Source organism: Phlebotomus papatasi, chromosome 3 (assembly GCF_024763615.1).
Source record: "Phlebotomus papatasi isolate M1 chromosome 3, Ppap_2.1, whole genome shotgun sequence".
Taxonomy (NCBI): Eukaryota; Metazoa; Arthropoda; class Insecta; order Diptera; family Psychodidae; genus Phlebotomus; species Phlebotomus papatasi.
Window position 1 is genome coordinate 56,555,085 of NC_077224.1, and position 22,672 is coordinate 56,577,756.

At 33.6% G+C, this 22,672-nt stretch overlaps 2 protein-coding genes across 5 annotated transcripts in view; one reads left to right on the forward strand and one right to left on the reverse strand.

Annotated features, from left to right (window-relative positions):
- LOC129806900 (AMP deaminase 2) overlaps window positions 1-10,643 on the reverse strand; it is a 23,797-nt gene extending 13,154 nt beyond the window's left edge. Inside the window, exons 1-2 of one of the 4 annotated variants that reach the window (XM_055855746.1) lie at window positions 9,961-10,643; window positions 173-338 (exon numbers count right to left, since the gene is read on the reverse strand). In XM_055855746.1, coding sequence (XP_055711721.1) covers window positions 173-338; window positions 9,961-10,039 — 245 coding nt within the window. In that variant the 5' untranslated portion in view covers window positions 10,040-10,643. Of the gene's footprint in view, window positions 1-172; window positions 339-4,074; window positions 4,476-9,960 lie in introns of those variants that run through there. The other 3 variants (XM_055855744.1, XM_055855745.1, XM_055855743.1) reach the window with 3 other exon arrangements.
- Window positions 10,274-22,657, forward strand: LOC129806906 (transmembrane channel-like protein 5). Its single transcript, XM_055855752.1, has 9 exons — window positions 10,274-10,562; window positions 10,638-10,843; window positions 10,986-11,291; window positions 13,814-13,907; window positions 14,078-14,749; window positions 16,838-16,947; window positions 17,736-18,023; window positions 18,089-18,250; window positions 18,310-22,657. Exons 1-9 carry the CDS (start codon window positions 10,410-10,412, stop codon window positions 18,461-18,463), a joined length of 2,145 nt encoding a protein of 714 aa, XP_055711727.1. The 5' UTR covers window positions 10,274-10,409; the 3' UTR covers window positions 18,464-22,657.
- The last annotated feature ends 15 nt before the right edge of the window (window positions 22,658-22,672 follow it).

A 22,672-nucleotide genomic window follows, 5' to 3' on the forward strand; every position in this document is an offset into this window, starting at 1 on the left:
TCTTTGGCAAAAAAGCTCAACCAGAGGAATCAAATAATTATGGAAAAAATATTAAAATGGCAAACCACCAAAAGTTAAAATAATTTTGTCAAAATCTCTATCTCAATTAATTTTGGGCAAAATTTCAACTTTCTCCGTTGATTCCTTTGGTTCAACTATAACTCTAACTCACATAACATTAATATGTCGCTGAATTTGCAGCTTCTTTTCAATCTGTTCAATGGGAAACTGGGGTACTTCGTAAGGGGCTGATATCTCATTGGGCAAATTTCCATGAATGCCATCCTGCTTGTTTGTATGACCGGCACCAATTGGCAAATTCGATGAATCACTGCTCCCTGTTGAGATATCACGAAACAGTTCAAAAAATTACTCAGCACAATACTTGTTTAATTTTCGTCTAAAGCATGGACAAAGGAAATTCGCAGACTGCTTGAGATTTACAAAATTTCGAGGTACTCTAGAGTTGTAGACATCTCTTTGGTTATCCATAACTTTATGAGGTTCGTACACTGAGAAAAAACGGGGGTGCGATTAACTTTTTTTCCTCATAACTTTAACACTTTTTAGGTGTAAAAATATATCAACATTTTTTAATGTTAAGTTTACACCTTTTTAAGGGTAGAAATAACATGAAAAAGGGTAACTTTAACCCCTAATACACCTAAAAATCATCATATTTACACCGATTTCGGATCAATACTGCAGGGTAAAATTAACATTTCCGGAATGTTACTTTAACCTTTTCGGATTTCTCTCAGTGTACGAACCTTCAAGTTGTCTCTCGAAAACTCGGTACTAAATTCCAGATCAGCCAAAATTGTTATCTTTTTTCTATAACGATATTATTCAAATACCAAAAAAAATCTGCCAGCCTTCTTGTAATGCATATTATTTAACTTGAAGGGAAGTAGAAAAATCAACATAGTTAAGTCCCGGTTTTAATTGCTACTTGTATTTATAAAAGAGATAAAAGCATTTTCCGCAAATATTAATTATTATAGGGATTATAGGTATTCATCCGAAGATTAAATTTCATTGCCCATTTCTAATTAAAATAAATAATTAAAAAATAAGTAAATGAATGAAATTAATAAATTTATGCTTTGACCAAGATTTGATATTAAGTTATTGAAATGATAGTCCGTTATGGCTTTTATCCAGTATGAGACATTTCTGTCATTTTGACAATTATATTTGAAATGATTTAATTGAAAATGGATGACAAAGACAGTTATGCTGTTCAATGGTAAAACTTTTGTATTTATGGGAAAAAATACACACGGAGCACCATGAAATACATTAAAAAAATCCCCTATTAGCAGCGTCTTATAATCGATTTCAATAGTATATAGAGGAACTGTGCCAAATTTCGGACAGTTTGCTATATCGGACACATCTTTTTTCTCAAAATCCCATAAATTTCTAGTTTTTGATTCATTTCTAGAGGTTAAGCAATACTAAAGAGACAAAAGAGAACAGAGGATCGCCTTTAAGTGATACGTTGCAGAAAAATACTTAAGAGAATTTCAGAACGACAAGCGACATCGAGAAGCTTTGTGTCCGATATTGCACACAAAGCATTAACTCTCCTTTTTTCCAAATAAAACTCCTTTCATGCACAACAGGTATGACATAACGCGCAGTTTTCTTAGGGAAAATGACATTAAATTTATATTGCTGAGTTTCTTTTACGAAAAATTGAGATTTGTGTAACTAGAAGACAAAAGCTGACTTGTGAGGTTTTGTAACTAGAAGTTCTTAAAATTCTCACAATAAAAACAAAATTCATGAATTATCGGCCTAATTGTACGTACGATTTCATTCCTAAATCTCATAAATTGAGAATATGAGTAAGGGAAAGTACTCTCCCTTCGAACGTTCATCCCTTCGAATAATGTGAATTTTCTTTTAATTTTCCTATTAGAGACTTACACATTTCTATTAGTTGATTTATCATCAATTGTTAATAACTTAGGGTAAATCTCGTACGAAAAGCGAAAGAAATTCACATTATTCTAAGACATGAACGTTCAAAGGGAGAGCACTTTCCCCTATAACTAGCCCCGATTGACGATTCCCAGTATATAAACACAATCAATTGAAATAAAAGTTCAAAAAATTCTCACGAAGTGGATTTTTAAGTTTTTATTACACAAAATTAATTTCTTTCTTGAGGAGAAACTTCGTTATGTGCGCTTTTGGCATACCAAAATTGACAATTTGTTCGAAAGTTTAACAAAGTGTTACTTAAACATCCTTAAATCTGGATGTATCTCCATCGATAAACCAAATATAAAGCATCAAATCTTTAATTTCAACGACTACTTCGCTATATGTTTCCAATTTTTTCGGCTTAACCGCAAGCCGATCCTTATGCCAGCTTCATTCTGGAGGTTTAGCCTAGTTCTCAAGTCACAAAAATCTAAAGAAAAAGCAATTTTACGAAATGTAGGGGGAAGTTGTAGGTTTAACTGGAACTGAGCCATATCATAATGTATTTTACTTTCTCAATGTGTATGTTCAGCTAAATTATATCACGATAAGGCTCAATTTTAGGTGAAAAATCCCAATTTCAAAGGTGCCTCACTTTCAAAGGTGCCCCACTCCCCCTAAGGATTTTTTCCCCTAATATCCAATCCTAAACAAATATTTGCTTTAAAAAAAATCCTGACTGGAAAAGAAATTATACACTGAGAAAAAAAGAGGGTTCGATTAACATTTTCTCCTCAGAAATTTAACACTTTTTAGGTGTAAAAATATATCAACATTTTTTAATGTTAATTTTACACCTTATTAAGGATAAAATTAACATGAAAAGGGTACCTTTAACCCCTAATACACCTAAAAAGGGTAATATTTACACCTATTTTGGATCAATACTGCAGGGTAAAATTAACTCTCTGTGCATAAACACAAAAAGTTCTTGAGATTACGTACCATGGCGAACAGAAGTCTGTTCAATCACTTTCATGGTAAAATTAACATTTACGGAATGTTATTTTAACTTTTTCGGATTTCTCTCAGTGGAGGAATAATTAAGCAGCATGACTAAACCTTAGGTGTGATGATCGCATTATAGACTAAGGTCTTAGGTCTAGGTCTAGATCTATAACACTTAGGTCTTAAGCCGAGAGACGGCTTAGTGGAAAATGATTGAAATGTGGTTTGTCCATTATTTCGAATAAAATGACGCTAAACCGTCTCTCAACTAATCCTCAAGTCTGTCAAGGCCCAAGTCTCAAATTCAAATGCAACCATAACTCCCAGCTTAAGACGAGAAACGGCTTAGTTAGTGGGAAACTAATGGAAATTTAGTCTAATCATCATTTTGAATATAACTACGTTAAGCCGTCTCTCGACTTAAGTCGTATGTGTGTCCAGCACTTAAGGCTTTTAGTTTGAGGATTAGCTGAGTGACGGCTTAGTATAATTGTAATCGAAATAATGATTAAACAATTAAGCTACACTATGTAGAGAGTATGGCCCATTCGACAATTGTTAACCCAGTCGACGGCCAAACCCACCAATCCCAATCCTTCATTCCTATGACACACCCAACCCATCATCCCTAGGCGAGTGCTGAAGGTACTGGGGCTTTTGATCACGTTAGCTGTCCCTGCACTTCAGTGAGTGAGCATCAGTCGCTGTGGACGGTTCACTCCGAGGAAGTTGAAAGATGGTTGGCACCTTCAGTTTCCCATTTTCCCTTAATAAGTTATATTACTTATTCAGTGAGCCCCATAAGGGCTTACAATTATCATTAATTTTCCACTAAATCGTCTCTCGGCTTAAGCCGTATGTCAATCAAAACCGTAACGCCAGTATAAAGAAATAATATACAAACGGCAAGAAAATAGACACTACATGAAAATTAAAAAAAAAAAGTTAATTGTATACATTACTCTCTCTTTAGAGTTCGAGCAATAAAATACTCTCTATAAATAAATCTCTCTTAAGAGAGAACCCAAGTACTAAATGTGTGGCTGAGAAATGTTTGATCGAATTTCTAGTAGATTTTCTTCACAACTCTCTTATAATAGTTTTTATTATGTAATTTTCTTTAGGTTATACCTTCGAAAAAGTCTGGTTTTAAGATTCCAGGACTAATTGGACGCACATATTCTGGATCATGTGAATCCAAGCTATTAAGAACACCTCGAACACTCATATTTCTTTTTACTACACTCGCGTCACTTTAGTAGATTCAACGCAGTAGATTTGTTCTGCGTGGAAAAAAATTATTAATTTGCACCACTATAAATAACACTTCTTCTCAAATCCAACGTTCACTGCTCAATGGTGTGGAGAAAATAAATTTTTCCTCTAATAAAATGACTCAAAAACTGGGTGAGGAAAAATCCTCAATTTCGCTTGCGATAAGATAGACGAGGTACACCGATTGACTGTTTCTCAGTGAATACACCTTTAAGATATCTCTGATGCCGATGGTATACGGATTAGAACTAAAATGATAATTGGCGAAGCAACAGAGAGTTGTGTGCATGTTGGGAGAGACTTTACGAACACGTTGATGGCATTTTTACAGAAGACACCGCATTTTATTATTTGTTTTCTCTGTGTGAATTGCTTCTTTTTTTGCCCCATCCAACCTAAAAATACCCAAAGTCGCGAGTAACACAGGTTTAAAAATATAAAACTTTTGCGGCATTATCTCTCGTGCGACCCCCCTGTTCTTTCAATTTAATTCTGAATGAACAACAAAGTCACAACAAAACATATTAAACTTTTTTTTCCTACTCTCTCACTCATCCTTCACGTCCCTCGCCAAAAGCCATTAACCAAGAAAGCGTGTGTTTTGTTTATCAAGGAAAATTCCCTTAGAGTTGTTGACACCTTGAGGAAGTGCACTTTCAGCAAACAACCCATGGAACACTATGCAATGTTGTTGGATTTAGTGAAATATAGAAGAATACCTATAGAAAGTTCATCTAATTTTAATCCCAGAGAAATGGAAGCGAATGTGTTGACAAGTCATTAAATGTTAAATATAGGAAAATTCCTACAAATTTTGCTGATTGTGGAAATTAATTATAGTCTTTCTTTCTCACAAGTTAACAACGCAAAAATAGAGAGTTTTTGTGGGAAAATTTTCGGAAATAATTCTGAGATCCAAGACCTCTGATTCATGTCTATTGCGAGCGAGAGTTTAACTCTTGAATATCAGTGTGTCTTCAAAACAAATATTTCACAATGTTGTCACTTGTATCATAGAATTTAGCAATGACAGAATTGTAAATAATTTGTTGATAAATAAGTTAAATAGATAACAAACGCCAGAAAACAAAACAGGTAATCAAAATAGTGTGGCGCATCCAAAGATTAAATTCTATACATCTGATAAATTTAACTTATAACTAATGCCACTCAAAGTTATGACATTACAGTGTACTCTCGCTCAATCGGCTCTTTTTCAATCGGACGAGAAATTTTGTTGACAATTTTCACGTTTAATTATAAAGCTAATTTGCTCAAATTCGCTGTAGTTCTTCCTATTTTATCGTGATTATTTATAATTGAGCGCTTTTTGTGGAAGTTACAAAAGCTCTGACCCCCAAATCTATCGATAAACCGGATGACATTTTGCCCCAAATGACCAATTGAGAGAGAGTCTACTGTACATTGTAAATTATAAGAAAGTAAAGACATGTTGTAATTTTATATATTAAATGACCTCAAATTCCGATAGAAAAATGCTTATACGATGTTCTTCGTAGCCAGTTTGCTATGAAGAGATTTACGACATTTAATAAAACTTTATACTATATATAACTTTCAATTTCTTCTTCCATTGCACATGAAAAAATAAACGATCGCTAAATTTATACATTGCAACTCTAGTAGGGTAAAGTGGTACAAGTTGGACAGTGGTACAAGTTGGACAATGGTACAATTTGGACAGGGCTTTTCGTCTTGATAAATTTAGTACTTCATTTTTATTTGTATATTTTTAATGCTTTAGTTTTATAATTTGGTTTCTTGTGCTTAGAAACAAATTTTGTACTGTATTTATCAAGAAAAAAGCCATGTCCAACTTGTACCGGCGAATTGTCCAACTTGTAACACAAATTCCAAATTATACACTTTACCCTAGTGTGTGAAAACCTGGAATGACCAAACTCCAATAGTGGCAATGGCTGTCTTTCTTTTACACTAAGAACTCCTGGACTACAATTGATTTCAATAGTGTCAATTATTATTAATCCAGTGGTATAAATGGGGCTGGAAATAATAAGTTGACTTGACACTATTGGAGTTGCACTGTAATTCCCTAATGGCACATTCAGGCCTTAAATTTAGATAGAGTATGGTTTAAGCGTTAAAGGCTTCGCACACACTCTGACTTTGATTGAACACTTCATATTTTAACTACTCGAACTCCACGAGAGAGCAGTTTCCACAATCCATTCTTTTTTTGAACCTCTCACTATCCTGTCTTCCACGATAAGAGATATTAACTTTCGGTCTTTGGTGACCCCCCCCCCGTCCCAAAAGTCAACTTTCTCCAGCAAACCAACCGCAACTAACTTACCTAAATTAACTCTACCTCTTCTAATCCCTCCAAAAACATGACTATTTGACTTATCTCAAAATTGGTCCGGGCGATTTCGTTCATTTTTAGATATGTTTTGGAGGTAATCCAGCTGAACATTTCGTTCTTGGACACCTTTCGTCGGTTAAACTTTGGAATTGAATTTATTGTTATCTCTTAAACTGGTCTACAATTTAACAAAGTATTTGAGGTACTCCCGAGAAGAGAGAGGCCATTGTTCTACATCTTTCTTAATCGCCATCTCGAAGTATTCAAGGCCAAAACCAAATTTCTACCCGAATTGGTCTAATAATTAAGTAAAATAAATAATATGGTATTGAATTTTAAGTATCTTCTTTTTATACAATTTTTGACTTCAAGATCGTTTTACGATGATTTTTAAACAAATTTGAATCGACATTAATCTTATATGCACCCAAAAAATATTCCGAAAAAGAATTTTTCTTTCGTTTCCATACATATTTGTTAAGTTTTGTATTGTATTTCTCTTTCACTAGGGAGAAGTGGGGCACCTTTGAAAGTGGGGCACTTTCAAAGGTGCCATATTATAAATTATATTATGATATGGCACAGTTCCACTTAAACATAGGTGTAAACTCCCGATTTCAAAGGTGTCCTACTTTCAAAAATGCCCCACTTCCCCCTACATTTTGTTTGTAATTCTAAGTCACTGCGTTATTAAAGTTCGAAACCTTCGAAACGTTTCTAAATAAAATAAAACATATAGTCTGACTTCCTTTTTTAGTTAAGACACACTACTAGAAGTTGTAACCAGTTGGAAGAAAAAAATTATCTCAGAAATGAACCACAACGGGAAATTTCTCAAGACCCACGGGTGCATAGTACAGTGAGGTTTTTTTTTTAAATTTTGAATAAACGTGTAGGGGAATTCAGCAATTTTTGTGGTATTTACAGCTAGAGTTCGATTATACAATAGTAACTATCTTGTATGGTAAAAGAAACTTTATTTGCACAGAATTATGTTTGAAGATAATTCAAATTCAATTCCGAATTTTCACAGTAAATTTTCGCACAAGGTGAGGAAAATTTATGAAGTAAGCTTTCAAAGTATTACTCAATAGTTATGAGAGAAATTACAATTAATATTGAGCCTTGCAAAAAAAGATTCACTTTGGCACTTGAAATATTTCGAAATTCATACATGAAGAACTTTGGGTCACCAAAAAATGTTTTTTCTTTGGTTTTCGAAACCGATCATCGAATTTTTAAACTCCAGGGTAGGGATTCTCTGACTATTGTGAATGATTTACTAGAAAAATGATAAATTCACTACGTTGGTAAAAACAGAACCAGATAATGTTTATTTATCCGAAAAAATGCTAGAAATGCTCTAAAAATGCGTCGAAAATCAATTATTTGTTTTTAATAAAATCTCATTAACCCTTTAAGGACGATTGGAACACCGGTGTCCCATAAAGAAAATAATTTGTCCTTAATACCTAGGGGGAAGTGGGGCACTTTTGAAAGTGGGGCACTTTTGAAATTAGGATTTTTCACCTATTTTTAAATAAAATTGAGCCTCATCGTGATATAATTTAGCTGCATAAACAGATTGAGAAGCTAAATTAAATTATGATATGGCTCAGTTCGACTTAAACATAGGAGAAAAATCACACTTTCAAAAGTGCCCCACTTTCAAAGGTGCCCCATTTCCCCCTAAAGTTATTTTTTTCTTATGTTTGTATGTAATTTCAAAGTAAAAGGTTAAAGGAAACTAGGATATTTTTTGCAAGTCTCGAGCTATTTGATATACAGGGGAAACTGGGGTATCACCAAACACGGAGTACCACCAAGCACTAATTTTTATTTCGAAACTACTTGGTCTATCTCGACCATTCCTTCAGTGGACAAGCATCTCTTTAGTGCCTATAAATTCCTATAGGTCTTATCCTCTGAAGTCGAATATCCGATTAAAAAATCGCAGTGTTTGGTGGTAACCCGTGTTTGGTGGTGCCCCAGTTTCCCCTAGTAAATTTTTAAGCTCAAAAATGACGAATTGTTAAATTCTCATAATGAAAATTAATTTTAATTTTTTTATGCTTATAATTTTTTTATGCAAAACCGTTTTGGAAAAAGAAACTGCAATACTCAAACATAATATTTTTTATTAAAGTAAAAATTATCATTCATTGGTATTTTCAGAAAATTTACTTAAATTTTAGAGCTATTTTTGTTCATATCGTACATAGAAGCAAAAAATACACTGAATCAGACTCTGTTGGATTTTCTAAGGTTAGATGTAAGACCTTTTACTGATTTTGTTTACCGGTTTCATTTTTATTGCTGATTTTCGGTCCGCGAAAACTGTCCCGTCGTTAAAGGGTTAACTGATCAATTCAATCTACAAATGAAGCAATCACTTACAAAATTCCTACTCAGGTGTGAATGATGCAACTTTTGATTATTAGCCAAGACACATTTAGGAGTATTATAACAAACAATTAAAATTTTATTCTAGAAACAAACCTCTGGTATTTTCGAAGGCCATAGGTTTTTTTTTAAATACCTTTTTTAGAAGAAGGTTTGAAAGAACCACAGGAATAATCAAGATTATAATTTTCATTTCGTTATAGTATTTTGTTGCATTAAATGCACATTTTTTTAATCTCAGATCAACGTTAGACACTTCCGCAAGAATTAAGCCAATTATGATACAATACATAACAAAAATTTATCTGAAATTCCTGACCTTGTCCTGCCCCATATTATTCATAGTGCACTAGGAAACAATAAAAACCATTCTCTGGCTCCACAACAAAAATACCAAATGTGTTGGAGCTACTTGAGTGATAAGAGGGATTATCAAATAAGTCCTCTAGGGCAATTTTCTCATATTGCTAGGCCCGATTGAACTGCTATAGTCAATGGAGTGAATGCCTGGGTGGCTTTTGGGGGGCAAATAGGGCAACTGAGTGGGGTGAAAGAGGTTCTTTAATTATAGATTGAAAATTGTGAGTTATTATAAACCTTTTTGACTCGCCATTTGCGACTGATCTTTTGCGCCAGGTATTTTGGCTGTGCATTCCCGAATAAATGAGAAAATTGCGTGTTGGCAATGTTGAACACACAAAATTTTGTCACACTTTGTGAACTTTATGGGCTACTCGTCCGGAGAATTTATTAATTATTGCTATTTGTATTTTTTCCACATCGACTGCCCAACACAATGGACACCAAAAATTTATGCAAAAAACAACTTTTCTTGGCACTGAGTCTTTGTCTAAGGGTGATTTTGTGGATTTTTTCTGCCAATCCTTATTGAATTTTCCAGTCATAGCTGGAGGGCTAGGGTACATCTGACCAAGAACTTGGGTTTGGGGGTGCTAAATGGGGGTTAAAGGTGCAAATTGTGGGGTTTTTCTCACCAATCTTTGTTGCATAGAGCGGATCGACTTCCATATCGTAGTCAAATGCAAATCTCTTGGCCTGATAATCATCTTCCATATTTATTGCAATACTCCAATCACTTAACTATCTCAAAGTGCACGTGTTGAGGAATCAATTGAACCCACTGGTCACTCAATAAAACACACTCTAATCAGCAAATTTTGATTAAATATCAAACCACTTCAGTTCAAATGCGCTACAAAAATTGAACTGACTAAACTGGAGTTGGAGAATTGGAGAAAGTGGAGGGGAGAACTTGTACCGTACCGTCAGTGCGAACAGCGCCAACTGTGACGGGTATCGGAATTCAACTGTCAAATCGCAGTCAGCTGTGCGCGAGTGAAAAAAACAAAACCCATTCGCTTTTTCCAGTGAAAATTTTGTGATAAAAATACGATAAAAAAGGTGTTTCTACCGATCCAAAAAGATGAATAGGAGACGTACAAATCTATCCTCAGTATTTAACATAGATACTGATACTGGTGGTGCATCTATGTCACTATCCGAGCGTGAAATTCATTCCCAAGACAATTTGCTTCATATGGATTTCAGTGAGAGGAACACTTGCTTTGCCGACGAGGTAATTATTCCTGCAAATATTTAATATTTTATTTCACACCCATGTTTATATTTGTCTCCATTGGATGCGGCTTAGTTCAAATTGTGGGGCACCCAGAGCGGAAATCGCACCTTGATTCAGAAGACTATTAATTTCATGCCATCTCGCTTCAAGCGCCAATTATCTCTCGATTCTCGGATCTCCGGTCCCAATCATGATAACGATATTGAAGAAATAACACAGCAAATTGAACAAAACAATCAACTTATGGCTGATAATCCACTATCACGACACTTAAGAATGTGAGTATTCTGAGCCTCATAACATGAATCATCCTCCAGAGAACTTTCAGACTTCCAACTAGACAAAACTAATTCACGCCCAATTGAGAACATTGATCATTCGAGTCGGCACTAATTGACCATATGTCATCGATTCTTTCAGCGAGAGAATTAAATCCCTCCCGCAGACCATCAATATTAAACGAGAGATTAGTGCAAAGCTCTCAACATCAGCCAGAAATCGCACAGACTCCAAGTCAATCAGCTACTGGCAAAGATTTAAGTATGCCTACAGAATTTTGAGGACAAGACTGGGTGCTTTTCTTGCTAATATCCTTACCAATTTGGAAATTTGGTATGGATCGATGAGAAATATCGAGGGTCACTTTGGGAGTGGAGTCAGTGCCTACTTCAAATTCCTAAGATGGCTTTTTATCTCTTACTGCATCGTTGCTGTTCTTTGCTTTGGGTAAGTTTTGTTCACAAATCTAACAATTATTTGATAGAAGTAAAAAAATACATTTGATCTTTAAATATTCCAAAGATTTTCCAAAAAAAGCACCCTCACTTTTCCTTTTCCAACATTTTATTACTCGAACTCGAAGAGAAAGAACTGTAGGGGAGACTGGGGCAAAATTTGTCAAAAGGAAAATTTCAATATTCACTATTTTCTAAAATAAAAGAGACTGAGGATTGAAATTTTTATTATAGATAGCCTTCATGAACTTTCTTAAACTTACAAAGTTTCAAGGGATTCAAAGAAGGATTATGTAAAATAAGAAATAATAAAATTTTGAGCCCTATTTTTGGAATATTTATAAAAAAAACAAAAATATTTTCGGAAAGATAATTTTATTGGGATTTTTCTGGGAGGTTTTTTTTAGACCAATGGCTTCTCACCGAATTCTCAAACCTTCTTAATTCCCTTCATTAAGGAGTCGCCCACTTCCTCTCGAAATCCTGCAAGTTTTCAGCTGTCTGACCCTTTGGCTTACAGAAAATATCAATACTTATTAGCTCAATTTAAGCACATTTCTCATTAAGATAGACAAAAATTATCTTCGACAAAGTTATAGAGGAATAAATTTCCTATAAAAATATGTCTATTTGATATTTTTAACATTTGCGTGAGTAAAATGTCACAAATTATCCGAAGACTGACAAAATTTGCCCCAGCAATTTTGAGAATCTTAACAAAACCGACTTTTAGAAAATGATTCGAAAATCACATTACTTTTGAGATAGAGGAAAATAGACTTCTGCAATGTTGTAAAGCAGTAAATTTCCTATAAGAATATGCTCATTATAAAACGTTTTTCTCAGAGCTCGTGAAAGAATTAAATATGCGTTTTAACAAGTTTTGCCCCAGTCTCCCCTATCCACTTCTCTTTTCAACTCGTGACACGACTAGAGGCCAAACGTTAAGAAATATCGACTTCCAGTCTTCGCCGACCCCCCTTTCCCCATAAGCCCATGTGTTTTTGGTTTATTTCGAAAACGATTTTCTTTCATTTTCGAATATGTTTTAGAGGTCAAGGCGAATATTTCGTCCCTGGACACCTATGTTCGAAAACCATTTCGATATCGAACTTTAGAACATCAAACTTCCCAGCAAAACCACTTTGGAGGGCCTATTTTTCAACCGATTTGCTTAAATTTGGATTTTTTGAAATATCTTGAAATTTCCCACCCGATTGCATCAGACTTAATCGGTCATGAGTCGGTATAGTACCCGTAATTAATGTATCTTCCTGTAAAATGTTTCAAATTTTTTTTTCGAAAGCTTGTGACACGGCTAGAGGCCAAACGGTAAGAAATATCAATTTACGGTCTTCGACGACTCACCATAAGTCGACATTATCTAGGACAATCTTTTTTCTATTCCCACCACCCTTCTCCTTCCCCTCCAAAACCATGTGTTTTTAGTTTATTCCGAAAACGGCTCCTACGATTTCTTTTATTTTCGAATAAATAAATTAATTTCGGACACCTATGTTCAAAAACTACTTCGATATCGAATTTTAGAACATCAAAGTTTAACTACTTTCCAGGGCCTATTTTTCAACCGATTTCCTTAAATTTGGATTTTTTAAAAGATCTTGAAATTTCCAGCCCGATTGCATCGGACGTAATCGGTCATGAGTCGGTATAGTACCCGTAATTGATGTTTCTTTCTGAAAAATGTTTCAAAAATATTTTTTCGAAAGCTTATGACACGGCTAGAGGCCAAACGGTAAGAGATATCAAGTTCCGGTCTTCGACGACCCCCCCCCCCCCAAGTCGACTCCTACGATTTCTTTCATTTTTGATTATGTTTTAGAGGTAGTCAAAGCGAATATTTCATCCTGGGACACCTAAATTCGAAATCCATTTCGATATCGAATTTTAGATCATCAAAGTTTAACCACTTCGCGGAGGGCCTATTTTTCAATCGATTTACTTAAATTTGGATTTTTTTGAAAGATCTTGAAATTTCAGTAGTACTGACTTAATCAGGAGTGAATCGGTAGAATATCCGAATATTGCTACGGTAGAACATTCTGTCCGATAAGAGCATAGTTTGACTTTTGAAATATTCATATAATAAACCTAAAACAATGGTTGAATTGGCCCAATCAATAAAAATAATGTAGGACCGCGGACTCTCTTTTACATTTGAATCATTTTTATTCAATATAAATTATATAAAATTTTCTAATGGGATTTTTAACCGACAAATTAATCACTGTTTACAATTCTTTTTTCTTGTTTCTTCTTTTTTATCACACACGATGAATATATTTAATTTTTTTGCGATATTCTAGGAATTTATTTCGGTGTAGGTTTATTTGTAGAATCTATTATTAAGATAGTGTTGATAAAATTACACCTAATGGAATAAGATCTCTTTCAAAGGGTTTTGGGTAGAGTAGTGAGTAGAATGAATAAGAAAAACAGTAATCACACTATAAATGTTTTATTCATAACAAATTTAAACTAATTTCTCTTCAGATTTATCGTTTTGCCGCAATTACTTCTTAACAAACACCATGGAGGCTTTAAACCCACCACAATGTTCAAGTTTTTGGACATTTTCACTGGAGAGGTAAGTTCTTCAACTGTTTTTCTACCCTCAAATTTCAATTAAGCAATTTCTGGGCATATTTTTCATGTCTCTCAGACGTCTAGGTAATTTTCCATGAGCGCTAATTCTTCATCGCGTGTTAAAATTAATAAGAGAAATAATACAATTGCGTACATATATATTTTTTTAAGGGCTATCTGACTACCACCGTCCTCTTTTACGGGGGATATTCCAATGAAACTATCAGTATTATACCAAAGAATACCTACAATCTGCCAATGGGCTACTTTCTCACGATGATTTCTGTGTATTTAATAACATTTGTAATAATGTCCGTGTCAATGGCAAGGTCATATCGACGGACATTTATTGAATCAAGTGGAATAACATCAACTTACGCTGACAAAATATTCTGTGCATGGGATTTTGGGATATCCAATGAAAAGATGGCTCGATTAGCACACAAATCACTCTTCAATGAACTTAGAGAGATGCTAAATGAATTGGAAAAGCCAAAATTGGATAAGACCTTCATTCAGAAATTCTGGAATATAGCTTTGAAAATCTCATCGCATTTTCTTGTGCTATTCATGTTAGCGGGATTGGGAGTTGGAATGTGGACAATGCTGAAGTATTTTGAGGAAATAGAAGATGTTACAAGATCTTTCTCTTACCTGTATCTACCAATATCGATCAATTGTATCATGTTGGTAATGCAGATGGTTTTTGGATATATATCAAAAATGGAAGGCTATAAAAATCCAAGAACTAGAGTCCACATTACTTTAATGAGGAACTTCCTGCTAGAAGTGGTGATTATTGGAGTTTTACTCGGATTCTGGATATCAGATACAAAAGCCCAGGTAAATTCTTGCTTTATTTTTTTCTACTCAATTTCTGCGATAAAAAGAGAAATTATTATTGCTCGAACTCGAAAAGTATACTATACGTTTTTAGCCTTTTTTTGATTTGCCCTGGGCCGGAACTCAAACGGCAAGAGATATCGAATTCGGATCTTAAGCGACCCCCTCTATCCCCGAGCCCCCAGCAAAGTGTTTTTTTTATATAGAGCTGCTTGAAGCCAATTCACAAATTGATCAGAAACTCAGCTTACACTTCTCAGAACAAGACCGCATTTAGACAGATATATAGTATTATCCCTCTTTACAAGGCTCAGAGTCTTGCACACAAGGCTGGCCTCAATTTTGTGTAACGGTCACAATTGCAGAAAAATTCCCATACGCATTTGTATGTGAAAGTAAGAAATTGGCTTCAACTTTGATGGCCACTCATCGGGGACTAGTCTATCCCTAATAAGTTAACATTGTCTTTAAACATATTTTAGCTGACTTTTCCTTCTACCCTTCGGGTCCCCTTAGGATCCCTTCCTATCTTTACCCTTACACGAATTGAATGAAAAACACAAATTTAATTTATTTTAAAAATGGTTTACAGACTCCATATTTAAAAAAAAAATTATTTTCGAACACTTTGGAGACAGACAACGTGAATATTTTATCCATAAAATAAACGCACATGACTTAAAAACTTTCGACATCGAATTTTCGAAGAGCAAAATTAAGTCTCTCTGGAGGGCCTATTTCACAACCGATTTGTTTTAATTTGGAATTTTTTGGAAGATCTTCAATACTCATAATTGATTTATCATTCTCGAATATTTTTTTTTTATTTTTGCTATTTTTCTGAAAGCTTATAAGTGGCTGGAGGGCAAACGGTAAAAGATTTCGTCCTCTGGTCTTTGATGAGTTTACCATCTTTTGATACTATCTAAGGCAGTGTTTTTAATTTTTTGGTTTATTATGTACTTAACAGCTCAAACTTCACAAAGAGAACAAAATAATCCCTCGATTTGGAGTTATATATATAAACATTTAGATTCCTTACTTTTACTCCTTACGCTTTTCAAATTTGGCAATCTAAGACCATCTTCAGACTAGAGGTTTAGCCCAGTTCCCGAGGGTCTCAAAACCTTAAACAGCGACCGATTTTATTGATTTTTCAAAATGTAATAGGTCATTTGCCCTTAATAATCCAATCCTAAGTCAAAATTTTCCAAAAAATCTTGAATGAAGAGAAATTAGAGAAGTTAAGCCATATGGATAAGCCTTGGGTCTGAAGCCCGTATAAAGCTTTGAGGTTTTTCGACGTCACGCTGTTTGTTACTCTGACCGTCTGTATGTTACCACATCTACAGGGCAAATGGTTAGAGGGAGAGACTTAGGACCATTATAGAACCATCCATAAGTCGGCCTATAAATATTAACATGCCCCTCGTATATCTTCTATGTCTCCCCTTCCTCATCAAAACTATTGATTGCTCGAAATCGCGTTGAGTGATTTTTTTTTAATTTTTGGATATACTTTTAAGAAATTACCTAGGCGGACATTTCGTCCACCGTTGCGTCATTCCTTCACCGTTCATTTATTCCTTTAATATTTGACCTTATTTTAAAGTTAAATAGAGTCTAGAGAGTGGTTCTTTCGAAGGGAATAGTAACATTTTTGTGTTTACTGGAAAGGTCTTGAAATTTTTAGCAAGTCTTAAGCGGTTCCAATCGGTTATGAACAGGTTCATAATCAATAAGTAGTTTTTGTTCAAAATCAATTCTATAATTTCTGAGTTATTTTGAGCGATTTTTTGAGTCATTTAGGCCGTTTAGGAACCTATTGAAATTGGTTTTGAACTGGGAAACGGTAAATATGATGCGAAAGTACGTTTGAGCTATAGCATCTAAGTCACGAGTTCGAGTATTTCTCAAAGCATACACTGCCACCCCTTTTAGGTTTTCTTGAAGATCACATCTATCAATCACCTATGATCGATCAGATATTCACAGGGCGCATGTTTTGAACAAATGATTATCGCAGAATTGATTTTTTTAATAAAATATTTCTTGAAAATAAAATTAGGGGATTTTTTTTATATATAGTGCTGGGAAACGTCGATTGGCCAGGAGATTTATCGTCTTGTCATTGTGGATTTTGTGATATCAATTGTCGGTGTGACAATATATCAAATTGGGAAATCTCTCCTGTCAAGGTAAATACCTATATAACAATATAATCTCACCCCTCAATTCTGAGATAAATTTTTAAGCTCTAAATCAGTCTTTAAAGTCTGATTCATATTTATTTTCCGATAGAAATCTTTAATTTTAAGGGCAGAATCACATTGACAGGAAAATGCTCACCGTATTTCGTTAATTTACGCATTTTCATTGCAATTCTTACGCAAATTTTCCATTACCGTATTACCTTATCTCATACTCGGTGGCACTAGGTGAAAATATAAGAAAATTGAAGAAATAAAACGAAAATGCGATAAACGCTGAGCAAAAAAAACTGTACGATTAATTTCTCGTAGTTTTCTTTGCTCACCGTTTATCGTATTTTCGTTTTATTTCTTCAATTTTCTTATAATTATTTTCACCTATAGTGCCACCGAGTATGAGATAAGGTAATAGGGTAATGGAAAATTTGCGCAAGAATTGAAATGAAAATGCCTAAATTAATGAAATACGGTGAGGCTACGGAGAGCATTTTATTGTCAATGTGATTCTGCCCTAAAGCTCATAAAATTTCTTCAAGCTTTTAAGAATCTTTACAGTAACGAAGTTATAGAAAAAGTGTTAAATACTTTAAAATTACTTTAATTTTAAAACTGATCGCGAAGATCTTTTGAGCCTTTTATTGTAAATCTATTATTTTTGCATGATATAATTAATGTATATGTATAGTATCTTTAAGTTTTCTTTTTCTTAGAGAACTTGCGGATAAATCAGAATAATGGAAAGATGTTTATCTAGGTGTATTTTTATTTCTATATAGATCATTTCCATCGATCGGAGCACCAGAATTTGATATTTCTCAAGCAAGTCTTAGTTTGGTTTTCAATCAAACTCTCCTATTTATTGGATTACTCTACTCACCGATTCTTCCTGTGATTGTGATCATCAAGATGATCCTTATGTTTTACATTCTCAAGGCTATTCTCATTAAGTACTGCAAACCACCGGCTAAATTGTGGAAATCCACTCAAACACACACTCTCTACTTGGTGATGAGCTTCCTCTCACTTCTGGGTGTACTTGTCGCGAATGGCTATATCATGACTCAGTAAGAAATCTTTAGCGATCTTTATCAACATTTTCTTTAATAAGATTTTCTATGACATTTTCCAGGGTTAAAGTGAGTAAATCATGTGGTCCTTTCCGCAATTTTGACTTCATGTATGAAATCATCACGCTAAACATTGCTAAATTGACTAAAGATCATCTCTTCTGGAGAATTGTTGTGTCCATTACACGACCAGCTTTTGTGGGAGGAATTTTGTTGGGAATGTGGTAAGTACTTCTGATGATTCTTTTAGCGAATACCTTGGTATAATTATTTTCGTATTTAGTGTTATTGTGTACTACTTACGCTCAAAATCACGAGCAAGAATTGGCATGGTGAAACTCCTCAAGGAGATGCTGTATATGGAAGCGAGAGATAAAGAATTCCTCCTTGGTCATATCATGAAATTAGCCCAACAATCTGACAGTCATGCTGAATAATTTATCAGAAGAGACTAGCAATTAAGGAGACTGAATCCGAAAGGCTTCTTTATTAATTTAATTGGTGAAGGCACTATAACAGTTAAAATAATTTTTGTTCAAGCACAAATATGTTCCTTCCTTGAAAGAAAAACGTATTACGATAGGGAGATAATCTTTAAATGAAAGATTAAAGGAATGACAAATTTTAAATCAATCCCTCTTATTATTCAAAAAGGTTTTATGCAGATCTACCTAGACCATCTTTTGCGAACTGTGATCCATTGACGTTGAACCCAGATACTTTCCTAGCTAGTAAAACAGCAAAGCACAAATAAGTCTTTACAATTTCATTTTGTTTTTCTTTTCGTTGGACCAAGATTTATAATCCTTTGTAGTCTTAAGTGATCTCTAAATATCCGTGTTTTATTTGGATCATCTATATCCAAATACGACAATTGGTAAGATTTTGGCATAAGTTTTTTTTCTGCTGTTCAAAAGACTTTTTTTTCTTGCTAGCCCCATAGCTCAAACACTGAGAGAAATCCGAAAAAGTTAAAATAACTTTCCGGAAATGTTAATTTTACCCAGCAGTATTGATCCATAATCGGTGTAAATATTACCCTTTTTAGGTGTATTAGGGGTTAAAGTAACCCCTTTTCATGTTAATTTTATCCTTAAAAAGGTGTAAAATTAACATTAAAAAATGTTGATATATTTTTACACCTAAATAGTGTTTAAGTTATGAGGAAAACAAGTTAATCGCACACTTTTTTTTTAGTAAAATAACCCGACCTACCTCCCCCAATGTGTTTATTCTCGTTTTTCCTGATTATCAGGGTAGCAAAGATTAAATTTTTTCCGTTTTTGTGATTGAAGGATGACTCAAGAAAAATTTGCCTGGAACAAACCCAAACAAACCATATCCCTATCTCTTCATTTTCCCTTGAATTTCCCAGATTTTTCACATAAATATCCTTCAAATACATAAAAAGGATGCCTAGGACGATATACCTTTACAAAAATATTCTTCTTGATGGAAAAAGAGTAAGAATCTCTGAAGATCTTAAGGTCCTAAAACGTATCGTTATCTAAAAATCACATATACAAAAAAAAATAGATTAAAAAAAATAACATTATACCCAATTAAACCGCAGAAAATTTATTAATTTCTTCCAATATTGTAGTTGTGAAATATTAATTAAGAAACTACTTTTATATTAAGAATTTTAAGTTTCATTATTGTATACCATTCAGCACATTTCCGCCAAAAGGGAGTCCAGTTTCTTTCCTTTGTACCACTTCTCATATTTTTTTGCAAACTGATGATACCTTTCACCGTGCTCGTCTGATTCAGTGGCCTTTTGTCTTTGGAAGACATCGAAGTGGCAGTGCAAGAAGTAATTGTTAAAGCTTCAAAAACTAAAAGCATTTCTTCCACAAGTTCTTTGGCATTTTCTGATCTTCTGGTTTCTAAACAATTGTGAATAACTTTTTTAATGCATTACCATGCATTTTTTTTCTTTTGGGAGCAAAGAATTGGCGAACTCCGTGTCTTTTTCAAGTTTTCGATAGTCCGTTGAAAATTCTTTCTTTTATTTTTGCAATGCTAAAATGTGGAAAAAAATTTTCATGCGCTGAAAAGCATCTTGCTGTTGATTCAGTGCTTTAATAATTTTTTTAACAATACCCAGTTTTAAGTGAAACGGAGGGAGCAAAATTTTATCTTTTGGCATATGCTTATGCTTGAATTGTCCAATGTCTGTTTTTTCTGTGACATGCAGCTTCGTTTTGTATACTAATTGCATTGGTCTCGAGAATCTCACAAGCATAAGTAAGACATTTATTTTGTGTACCTTGTTTGCATACCAGATTATTAGAGATTAGAACTACAACCTTTAAATCTCCAGAAATTCGCCACCGGTGCTCACTGTATTTGAGTTCGGTCAGTAATCTTTTTAAACTGACATAGGACTCCTTTGTGTCAGTGCTAGCGATAGGAATTGGGATCCTTGAATTATCCGCGTCTAATGCCCTAGACACACTTACGACTAAAGTTTATAGATGACTAAGCTCGTTCATAGCCAAGACAGTTCCTGACACACTACAAATTATGCTTAGCATTCACTGGTATCCACAAAACATAGCTAGCACATAACGGTGCTATCGCATTAGGATTTTTCACGATTTAATTTTAAATTTAATTGAGCCAATTGAGCATTAAGATTTCTAGAATTTACTTGAAAATTCTCACAGCCTGTACGTAAGAAATTTACTCAATTTTAAATAGTGCTGCGAGAGTTTTGTTTGTGAATGACTCCGGAAAATCTGTAATAGTATTTAAAATGTCTTATAAGTCACTTATCTATTATTCAGAAGGATCCCTAAATCCAGAAGAAAGGCTTTTGGGCAAAGGGGCTAACGAAGAGACTCTCATCTCTCATACAATCTTGTTGAAAATCTGTATGAAGTCATCCCAACTACGATTTCGTGACACAATAATTTCTTTCGAATTGCTTTGGATGAACTCAGCAAATTACTCCCGCTACTGAAGCTTCACTCGCGTACAAGTTTATCACTAATCACTGTACTTATTTAATTTTTTTTTGGCCACAAATAATTATTAATTACGAATGAATAAATTTAACACTTTAACGACGAGACACTTTCTACGGATCGAAAATCAACAATAAAAATTAAACCGATAAACAAAATTTGTGAAACGTTTTACATCTAACTTTGGAAAGTTCAACAGAGTCTGATTCGGTGCATTTTTCACCTCTACGTGCGATAGGGACAAAAAAAACCCGAAACAAGTAATTTTTCTGACAATAACAATCAATAATAATTTTCAGTCTAATGAAAATATTACGTATGAGTAATGCATTTTTATTCCCAAAAGGGTTTTGCTGAAAAAAAATGGAAGTATAAAAAATAATCAAAATCATTTTTCAATATGAGAATTCAAAAATTCGCAATTTTTAAGCTTAAATATTTAGTATACAGCAATTAACTGGAGATTGGCAAAAAATATCCTAGATTCGTTCAACCTTCTGCTTGCAATTACGTACAAACATAAGGAAAAATTAACTTTAGGTAGTCAGGAAAAATTATTTTCTTTATGGGACACCGGTGTTCCAATCGTCCTTAAAGGGTTAATAAGAACAATTTTCTTGAAAAGACTACTTGTTTAACTAAAATAAAATTAAAATGAATGAGCAATTTTAACATTTTAATTTGCTGAATTCAAATTTAATTGAGCAACTACTTTTATGCTATTTTAGTATATTTAAACAAGTTTTGATGGGCCAAGCATTAGTTTATATCAATAAATAAGCGAAAATCTATCAATTCAAATGATTTTTAATACAAAATAACGCACAGGAACAATTCACCTGAAAATTAAATAGAATTGACAAATTGAAAAATTCCTAGTGCAATAGCACGGTAAAGATTCGTCCTAAAAAATCGTTCAAAATATCCGTCTTAGAAAAAGTTAAAACGGAGAAAGGGCAAAAGAACGGTTAAACATTGCATTATTCAATAAAAGTTTTCAAAAATCATTAATCATTTCAAATAAATATACTGAAAATAAGAACATTAAAAAAAAACTAATTTTATTGTTTGTTTTTAAAATCTTCAGGCAGTTTTCGTAAGCAGATTCATCTCAAATACCATAAGCTTAATTATTAGCTAGTCACTGTTTCTTTTTTTAATCAAAGTTCGTTGCAAGTCCGAAAGTTTTTTTTAGAAATGTTTTTTTTATTTAACACTGACATGCTAACTTACAAAATTGCGTTAACATGTTTGTTATAATGATTTATCTTTGTACCATGATGGTGCAATACCCACCTGATAATGTTGTTTTTTTTTTGTATTTTTGAAAATTTTTATGGGGAAGTGGGCTGAATTGAAAACACTATTTTCGCATATTTTTTTTAAACTGAACCTAGTCATAATTTAATTTAGATCCACATTTTTTGTATATCTAATTACATTATGCCAAAAACCTAGCTTCTTTTAGAGAAATATGCGAAAGAATAGGGTTTTCTGCTGCTCCTATTATCTAATTTCATTTTAAAGCTAACATTAAAAAAATCTAAAACATCCCTAACGTAATATTTCTTTCAAGGATTATAATTTATTTTAATGAATATAATTAATGTATGATATTGCAAATAAAATATAAAGTAAAAGATTCTCATGTCTGAAAAGCTTTTTTCTGCTGAC